Source organism: Rhagoletis pomonella, unplaced genomic scaffold, assembly GCF_013731165.1.
Source record: "Rhagoletis pomonella isolate Grant_MI unplaced genomic scaffold, Rhpom_1.0 Rhpom_scaffold_00013, whole genome shotgun sequence".
Classification (NCBI taxonomy): domain Eukaryota; kingdom Metazoa; phylum Arthropoda; class Insecta; order Diptera; family Tephritidae; genus Rhagoletis; species Rhagoletis pomonella.
This window is the reverse complement of record NW_023458567.1, coordinates 5,353,609-5,363,745: the sequence shown is the minus strand read 5'-3', so window position 1 is coordinate 5,363,745 and position 10,137 is coordinate 5,353,609. Positions and strand designations below refer to the sequence as shown.

The following is a 10,137-nucleotide window of genomic DNA, read 5'->3' as shown; positions in this document are numbered from 1 at the left end:
CACACACACACACACACACACACACACACACACACACACACACACACCCACCCACACACCCACACACACCCACCCACACACACACACACACACACACACACACAAACACCATAGCACACATAGCCATATATGTATACAAATGCATTGGGAACAATCGAGATGAAAACTTGCGAGTTTTCGAAAATTCCGAAGTCGTTTCATAGTGTTTATGTATAAATGAAAGAAATTTCAATTTCATTACAATCGAATCATAATTTCTGTTTTTTTTTATTACATACATGCATAACTATCGATAGTGAGGGTAAGCAAATGTAAGAAAAAGTGACACATGCAATTAATTATAAAAAGATGAAACAAAAAAATCATAAAACAATATTAAACTTGCATTAAAAGCGGAAATGAAAACAAAAAAAATAACATCAATATTAATTAACAAAAAGTTTTGCAATTAAAATTTAAGCATACATAAGCAAGTAAAGAAACACAAACAACGCTGTAATGTTCTGTCATAAGATTTTTTTTGCACTTAAGTTACATATGTAGGAATAATAGGATTTTTTAATTTTCTGCGTGAACCCGCCAAATAAAACAAAAATGCGAAAAAAACTGGGAAAAAATATTAAATTGGTTATAAATATTATAAATTATAAATTTACTATTAAATATATTGTGTCAGCAAGAAATTGAACTAGTTAAAAAAAAAATGATTTTTACTTAACTAAGAAATTTAAAAGTTGCATAAATATATTAGAAAAAGGGGTATAAACTAAGATTACTTGATTAAATTAAAACAAATGCTTAGAACACTACTAAATATTTGTATTATTTTCCAAAATTGCTAGAAAGCGCACTTCTCTTCAAGAAGAAAAGTCTAAAATTAAAGAAAAATAAATAAAAACTTCTCTCGAAAAAAATACAACCAACAAAAGCGCGAATTATCCAAAAGTAAAGAAATCCTTTTTAGATATTTAAAAAAAAAAACCTTTTTCTAAAAATACCGTAAATCATACAACAAATATTGTCTAGAGTAAACTTTCCAAAAGAATTATTATAATTGTCAATAGAGCCCCTTTAGTAATATCCAAATTTGCAACTACATAGAAAGGAATCATTGCATACAAATAAGAAAAAAGAAAACTCAGCTACTTGAATACAGCCATGCAACAGTTACGTAAGCAACATAACAACTAAATTCATTCAACAAAAAAATAACAGCTGATAAAGAATAATTGAAAAAAAGAGAAATCATCCAGGCAGATATCGCAAAAATTGCATATGTTAAAAGGGAATAAATAAATGAATATTCACACATACTTACTAAAAATTTTCTCTTACACACGTTTTCAATGTGTAGAGAAAGAGCAAAAAAAGAAGGTAGCAAAAGTAATTTAAAAAACAAAATACGCTAAGCGGGAAATTATAAAACCGCGTTGGCGTGAGTAAGAAAACAAGCAAGCAAGCGACAACATTAACATCAACAGCAACAACAAATACTGAATAAGTTATAATTATTGATTAATATATATCATTAAAAATGGAAGTTCACAAAAAAATAAAACAAAATGCGTTATTAATTACCTTTTTTTTTACTGCATACATACAGACACACAATGAAAATGCAAGCTCGCTCTCTCCACTGTTACTCTTAATGCGGCTGCGCGTCATCGATGATAGTAGTTGTTTGCCGATATGATGAGAAAACAGGATATACGAATAAGTTGAAGTGTGGAATGTTGTGGGAAGTGGGGTGGCGGACAAGAGGGTTATGGGTTTGCTAGATTTTACTTGCTTATTTTTAATATTATGGTCACATGTTGGCATGAAATTTCACAATAAAAATGGTGGAAACCGTTAGCCGCTAATTGTAAATTTCCCCAAAAATGGCGCATAAATAAAATAGCGCTTAATTTGTTTAAAAACTGAAAGAAAAAAAAAATATAAAAAATTGATTTAACTGACAATTTTTCTAAGGCGGAATTAATTAATTGATTTCGATGTGAAATTAAGAATGAGCCCGAAATCAAGATAGTGTGAATATCACTAGGCGACAAATGAAAATGTACACCTTGTTATAATTAATATTCACAATTAGTTTCATGAAAAATTTCTTGCATCAATCATTTATGAAAATAAAGTTAATTCTATAATATAAACCATATATAACAAAGTTTCACACTATATAAAGTTCACGAAAGTTCATAAAATTTTAAACTTTTTATTCAAAATTTCTAAAAAATTTTCGAGCATGCAGTTTTGTAGGCCATTCAATTTTAGTCTAATGAAGTGCAAGTATCAACTGGCTAAAAAATTTTTTGGAGACTGCTTTTGCGATTTTTTTTTTATATAAAACGTTAAATTCACGGTAGCTCGCCCTGAACGTTTGAAATTTTGTTGCTAACGGCCTTCCGCATTTTATTTCAAAAGAAATGCATGCTTATATGGGAAGTGCAAAAATACGAAAAAAAAAATCGCAAACATCAACGGGATTTTTCAGCCGATTGAAACTTGCCCTTTATTAGACTAAAATTGAATGCGCTACAAATTGCATACTCGAAAATTTTCTAGAAATTCTGAATAAAAAGTTGAAAGTTTTGATGAACATTTATTGAATTTTTGTGAACTTTAAATAAAGTGTGAAACTATATTTTCATAAATAAATAATGAAAAAATTTTTCAAGAAAATAGTTCTGAATATTATATTAGAATAAGGTGTACACTTTCAGTTGTCGCCTTGTGTAACTTATCTGTCCATGATATCAATTGTTTTTGTAAACGATGCTTACATGGTTTCAAACTTTTTGTTAATATCGATTAATTTTACATAAACGAGATATTTGGTAAACATTTATTTTCGATGAAGTTATTTCTGTTATCGAATGCTTATAAAATTTGTATTTCTTTATCAAATACAACTGTGTGTGATTTTTGGTTAAGTTCTTTATTTTTGTGAAGTCGATTTGTTGGGTATTGATTTGGTAGCGATTATTATTTCATTGTGATATCAATTATATTTCCATTATCGGTTTCTTTTTAATTCATTAATTTATTTCAATGTTATCGACAATTTCTTAGTCAATGATTAGTTTTAAGAGGTGATAGTTTTGATAGTAACGATATTTTGTTTTATCGATTGTTTCTGCGTCAATTATTTTTATGTTATCGACTTTTACGCTATCATAAATTTTTTGTGCATCGACAAGTTTCACGCTATCGATTATTTTCCATGTACAATTTATTATATTTAAGAAATTTCGATTCACCTTTCTTAATTAATCAATCTATCCTTTTCATAAAATCAATTATTTTTGGTAGCCGATTTTTTTATATTTGTATGTTATCGACTATTTGATCAATTATTTCTTATAATTCTCAAAATAATTTAAAAAATGTGTCTACGAAACGGTAAGAATTTAATCGAATATTTTCTGATAAATCGAACGATTACATTCCAAGTTAGAAGTTGGGTATTTAGGAGAGTGAAGCATTGTTTAATAGTTGATCGACTAATGGGTAGTAGCAGAAAGAGTCGTCCAGTAGTTTTCCTTCGACATGCGCAAATTGCTCGAACGATTTTTTCTCTTGCAGCTCTCCTATCAAAACATGTATAAAAATTCGACAACGTAGCCGCAGGTATACTCATTATTTATACTTGAGGTATGCAGTTTCGAAAATTTCAATCAATTATTATTATTATTTTTTTTTTAACGCGCACAGGTGATGTTGATAGTCGTCCACCGAGAAAGAAGAAATCCCGCGATTCGAGTGGCAGCAATAATGTAAGTACGAGCGCCTCTCTCAAATACAAACCTAGTTCAATAGCATAGAGTTATGTGTACACAACACTCACTCACTCATACGCGATACACAATATCAACAACAACAAAACCCTCTTGTTTATTTTGTGTATCCTTTGAGAGTGTATACCAATCATATCCTTGGAACATCTCCACTCATTCTATTAAAGGTTCGATAAGTCGATAACTTTTCCTCCTCATTGTTTTATGTTATTGTTTTTTTTTTTTTATCTTGCCTCCATCACTGTACAGGTAAATAATTCAACTGTAACACCGACCAATGTTGTCCTCACTAGTACTGTTGGCAGCATTGGTGGCAATCCTGCAGCAACAACCTCAATTACGTCCACAATATCTGCCGCTACGCAGCAAACAATAAATCCAGCGCAGCAGCCACAACAACTACAAACGACAATGGCCGGGGCGCTAGCTACGGCGGTAACAACGCCAAGTACCAAAACTTTGGTGCCACCTATGACCACACCCACATCACAGCTAAACGCGGCCAGCAGTGGAGCACAACGTAAGGAGGATTGGGATGGGTGGGGTAGACTTGCTATGGCGATTATTGTTTTTATTTACATACATACATATGTGTGTACCTACCTATACATATATACAGTGCCGAACAGAAGTATTAGCACAGTGAATTTTTCGCAATATATGCAAAGTTTTTTATTCTAATTTATTTTCGATACTTTTTTATAATAATATAGTTCATTTTACACCAAAAAACATAAAAATAAAATCTCTAAACTTTGTGCAAAACTCAGGAAAATTCATTAAATTTGCACACTAATTTGCAACTTTTTATTCAGATTTTTTAGAAAAATTCCAAGTATGCAGTTTTATAGCCCATTTAGTATAACAATGTGCAAGTTTGAAGACGCTAGAAAATTGCGTTGATTTTTGGTAATTTTTTTCAGGCAAGTTCTTCCATACAAAGTATATTCGACAATGATTTTTGTATGGAGAAAATGAGCAACACCTTCCACTAAAAAATTGCCAAAAATCAACGCGATTTTCTAGCGTCTTCTAGCTTGCACATTGTTATACTAAATTTGAATGGGCTATAAAACTGCATACTTAGAATTTTTCTAAAAAATCTGAATAAAAAGTTGCAAATTAGTGTGCAAATTTAATGAATTTTCCTGAGTTTTGCACAAAGTTTAGAGATTTTATTTTTATGTTTTTTGGTGTAAAATGAACTATATTTTTATAAAAAATGATCGAAAATAAATTAAAATAAAAAACTGCAAATATTGCGAAAAATTCACTGTGCCAATACTTTTGTTCGTCACTGTATGTATATATATACATTCACTAAAGAAGGGTTGTTATCGAAAATTTAGCATTAATCTGTTATATTTTTTGGTAAATTTCGATAAATTGAGCCGTTTATTTTGAAAGTGACATAAGCCACTTCCATCTCTTGTGCTTAAATGGTTGGTTTTAACTGAATGCATCTGTAAATCGTTCTAGTTCCATAAACTATCAATTTCGATAAATTATAAATTTCGTTAAGTTGTCAATTTCGATAAAGAGTATAGTTATGCGGATATTTGACTTCGATAAAGGGCTTGTTCGAGTTGCAATCACAACCGCAGTGTTGCGCGAATTATTTAAAGTATCCCGTTCTGTGTGAATTTCTAGCAATGTATTATCAGTTGGGCAGTTGCACCAATGTTGCCATTTTTCATCAGTACGGCAGTAATGCCGCTTTTATTACGTGCCTCGAACAGGCCCAAATTGTAATTTTTTTTTTTGAAAATTTCGGTTTTCTTTAATTTAGTATAAAATATTGGGTATCTAAATTGGTACCTTATTGTAATCGGTTTTGATGTAGATGCGTAGCATTGTCCAAAATAATTGCCTTGAATATACCCTGTATTTTTTTTGTTTACTAAGAGACATACCATATCCTTCCTTTCTCCTCTTTTCGTTTATCATGCCTGCTACTACACTGTAAATTCCTTCGTTCGTGCCATGTCGATTGTCATTGTCCAAACCTTCAGTGAGTGTTACTTCCACGACAACGGCAACGACGCTTGCAGGTGCTGCCACGGATCCAGCCATGACTGCTGTTGCTCTACTTAACAACAACAACAGCAGCAAAACGACATTAACACCGACTTCGATAGGTTGTGGGCTAAACGTTATCCCCGGAGGCACCATCGCCCCAACCGCAGCCCCTGGGGCTATTACTACAGCTGCAACAACAATAAGCAACAGTAGTTTAGCCGGTGGTGGTTGCATTGGCGTCGGTGGTAGCAATGGTCCCAATGACTTAACAATGTCGGCGGTGTCCAGTGCAACCGCCCTCCTCGCCGCATCATCTGCAAGCGCAGGCTCGTTGACTGGCTCACTACTTACCACATCACAAACGAACAGCAGCACAGGCGGTAACAACACCACAACTACAACAAACATTGGCGGCATCCGCGTTGCCAGCAATTTACACAAACTGCCATCGTCGACGCCGATGGATGTTGCTGATGCGTCTGGCGTAGGCGGCCCGGGCATTGGTATACTTCCTTCGGGTATGCCTAATGCCAGCATAGGCGGTGGTGGTTCGTTGGTTGGCGGTTTGCATCCGCCCGCCGCTGTCGTTACTGCGCCCTCGTCTGTCGCATCGGTACCTTCCTCGGCAGCATCATCTCTGCTGACTGCTGGTCTCAAGCAAATTCCACAATTTGATGATCCCGTTGAACAGTCTCTGGCATCGTTGGAGCAGCCCTTGCTTCAAGCAGCCTCAGGCAAAAGCGTGGCCGACAACTTCCTTATGAACGCACATCTGATGCAGCAGCAGCAGCAGCCTCAGGCGCTCACGCATGGCAATCATGGACAGAATGCATCGGTGCAGCAGACGTTCGGCAACTTACAGCAGTCGCAAGGGCAGCAGCAGCAGGCGACACAGCTTCCTCACGCTGCCAATCATCATCATATGGAACTAATGTCGGAGCTATTGTCAAAGGGTGCTGCGGACAACGTATCCGGCATGAATGGCAATCATTTCCCGCTAATGCAACTGGGTTTAGGCGAGGGTCTAAATAACCGCATCAGCACTATGGCAGCGGCGGTGGCCGCACAGCAGCTGCAACAAGCCATGGCACATCAGCAACAACAACACCACCAACAGCAGCAACAACACGCGCATAATAACGGTTACAATAGCGCTGCCGATCGAGCATTAGACAGCCTGGCTTTGGCGGGTCTGGGATTGTCGCATCCCGGCGGTAGCGGCACTGGATCAATTTTCGAACAATTGCCTTCGATGGGAGGCGGTCACAATGACTTCCTCGCTGCCATGATGATGGGCGGTGGCGCACCCGGAATGCCTGGCAATTTGTCGCTCCCCGGTAGTAAAAAAGATGCCGCAAATGCGCTTGGCTTAAGCGACCATCAGATGGCACAACAATTGCTGCAATCACAACAGCAACTACATCCCAATAAGTTGCTAATCACACCCAAGCCCATCGAATCGATGATGCCTAGTCCGCCGGAGAAGAAGCAGCATCAGTCGGCACAGCAGGTTGCGCAGTCACAACAATCGCCATCCGATTTGAAGATACCTACTTCGGCTGGTATGGGCAGTGGCAGCGCATTAGGCGCCAATCAGGCGAATTTCGCGCAAGCTTTTAAGTCGGCACACGAGCAGAACCTTAAAAACGCCAGTTCTTGGTCGTCACTTGCATCGGCCAGTTCGCCGCAGAATACGCCCACTTCGAATAAGCCCAAGCCCGCCATGGACTCGTTCCAACAGTTCCGCAACAAAGCCAAAGAGAAGGCCGATCGCCTGAAGTTGCTGGAGGCGGCCGAGAAGGAGCAGAAACGTCAAAAGGAAGCCGCAGAGAAAGAGCAGCGTAAGCAGCACCACAAACAACCTTTGGGCGCAATTGGCGTGGGTGGTGGTGTGACGGGTAATGGCAACAGCGCTGGCAGTGGTGCAAGTGCCAATGTTATAGGTGTTGGTGTAAGCGGTGGTGGTAATGCTGTGGGTGTGGGAAGCGCCAGTGGAGCGGGCGGTGGCAGTGGTGGTGGCGCTAGCCATCACACATCCGCTGCGGCAGCAGTGCTCTCACAGTCGGCGCATACGCATGGACACACACATGGACACACCAGCCACGGTCATGGTCATGCGGTAAGCAGCAGTGGAGCTGGACACTTGCACTCGGCGGCAGTGGATGTCACCATGGAAAGCGGGAGGTGAGTGGGATCGAAGGTGTTAATACTCGTAGAAGTTTATGAAAATTTCGATGACCTTTTTTTAGAAAAAGTGTCCATGAAGCCACTCAAGTGCAAAATTCACGCGTAGACGATATCAAAGCATCGCCGCAGGGCAGTGGCTCACCGGCCGGTGCGGCACAACAATCGCCACAGGATCGCGCCGCGGCAAGGCGTGCGGAGTTGCGACGTCTTGAACAGGAGCGGCGCCGACGCGAAGCGGTAAGAGTTTCTTAAAATGCTATTTCTGAGTACAGATTCTTTATGCATCAATTTAAGTACATAACTCGATAATTTCGATAAATATTGTTTTCGATTGAAGGTCGTATTTGATACTCTAAAATTATCGACTTATACAGACAGATTTTGCAACTCCCTTCCGAGTGGATTTCAACGGAATTTCCTTTGAATTTGGTTGAAATGCATTCGGGGAAGTGAATTGCAGGACCTGCAAGAAATCATCGATTTATAGAGATTATCGATTTATAAAAATTTTAAATTTATACAAATTAACGATTAATACAAAATGATCGATTTATACAAATTATCGTTATCATTAACGATTTATAAAAATCTAAATTTAATGATCGATTTTTAAGATAATCGATTTGGAGAAATACCAAAATATCGATTTATAGTAATTATTCATTAATTTTTCTAGTTACAAAAATAACGGCTCTTTAAAACTGAATTTTTAAAATAATCTTATAAATAACATTGTTTTTATGCATTCTGAATTTATGAAAATTATCGATAATTTTAAATTATCAGTTTTAATTAATTCGATATAAAAATTATCTAAATAAAAAAATTATCTAGTTATCGCTTTATACAAGTTATCGATTTATAAAAAAATGTTCGCTAAGTGTCTGATATCAAATCTAATTTTTTTCAAAAACACGCCATATCCTTTCTTTCCTTTTTTATTTTGACATGAGAATTACTAATTATACCGCTTCTATTCAAACTTTTTGAATTTCTTCTCTTCCAGATGGCTGGCCAAATCGATATGAATATGCAAAGTGATCTGATGGCGGCCTTTGAAGAATCGCTTTAATAAATAAAAAATCCGAGCAGTAAAAAAATTACGAAAAAACAATTAGTGCTAGCCTAAAGTAATGCAGGTTTGTGATCAATATATAAATAGTGAGCAGTGAAAATCCAGCGCAAGAGTTCAATCCGTATGGAGTTATTAGCTACCAACGACACCAGCAAATGAATCCATCGAAGGAAACTATGCAAATCCAACTATTCAATGCTGATGTAGAAATTTTAAATATGGTGTATACATACATATTTGACTACCAGACGGATATAAAGGCGATGTATGCGCGTGGGAGGAGTCAAAGGGAATAGTAATGCATTAAAATAAAATTAAATTTAGTAGTATGTAAGATAAAGCATAGTAACGGGATGACGATGTAAAGAGAAATAACGCAGCGGTCAACATTTTTTTTTACTATTAATATTTAGCAATTGATAGTTGACGGAGGAAAGGAAGAAGAAGAAGCCGATGATGACGATGATAATGAATTGGAACGAGCAGAAGTTGGTTTAGGTGTAGTAGGAAAAGTAACAAAGCAGATGAATAAACATAACTGATGCTGATAAAAAAATAATAAAAATAATAAAATGCTAATATAAAATGGTAATCAGTTAGAGAGTCCATACAGAATGAAAATACACACAAACAAAATTAAATAGTACATAGTTGCATAGACAATTAAAAAATAATAGCAGCATTTTTTTTTTAAAGAAACAAAACAAATACACACCCAAGCACACATACACACATAGATTTATATGTTTACATAGTTTTCATATAATAACTACTATATACTTATGTTATTACTAGCGCGGTGGTGATTTGTGTGGACGCCGCAAAAATAATAGAATAAACTGCAAAAAAAACAACAACAATTCTTGACAAGATGTTTGGTTTGACTATGTGTATTTGTTACAAGCGTAAATTGTAAAAGCAGAAAAATATATATATAAAGATATGCAAAAACACGGTTACCAACACAGTGCCACACATACACACGCGTATATAATACATACACACCCTAATTAACTATTATTTTATAGCTTGCAAACAGTATACTTGCAAAAAAAAAAA

The 10,137-nt window shown here is 36.2% G+C and overlaps 1 protein-coding gene across 13 annotated transcripts in view; it reads left to right on the top strand.

The window, feature by feature from the left end:
- The window catches only part of LOC118748606 (homeotic protein female sterile-like), a 42,716-nt gene extending 32,579 nt beyond the window's left edge, over positions 1 to 10,137 (top strand). For all 13 annotated transcript variants that reach the window (XM_036483158.1, XM_036483157.1, XM_036483155.1 and 10 more), the window contains 5 exons: positions 3,715 to 3,776; positions 4,047 to 4,317; positions 5,810 to 8,000; positions 8,066 to 8,240; positions 9,010 to 10,137. In XM_036483158.1, the coding sequence (XP_036339051.1) occupies positions 3,715 to 3,776; positions 4,047 to 4,317; positions 5,810 to 8,000; positions 8,066 to 8,240; positions 9,010 to 9,075 (2,765 nt within the window). In that variant the 3' untranslated portion in view covers positions 9,076 to 10,137. The remainder of the gene's footprint in view (positions 1 to 3,714; positions 3,777 to 4,046; positions 4,318 to 5,809; positions 8,001 to 8,065; positions 8,241 to 9,009) is intronic.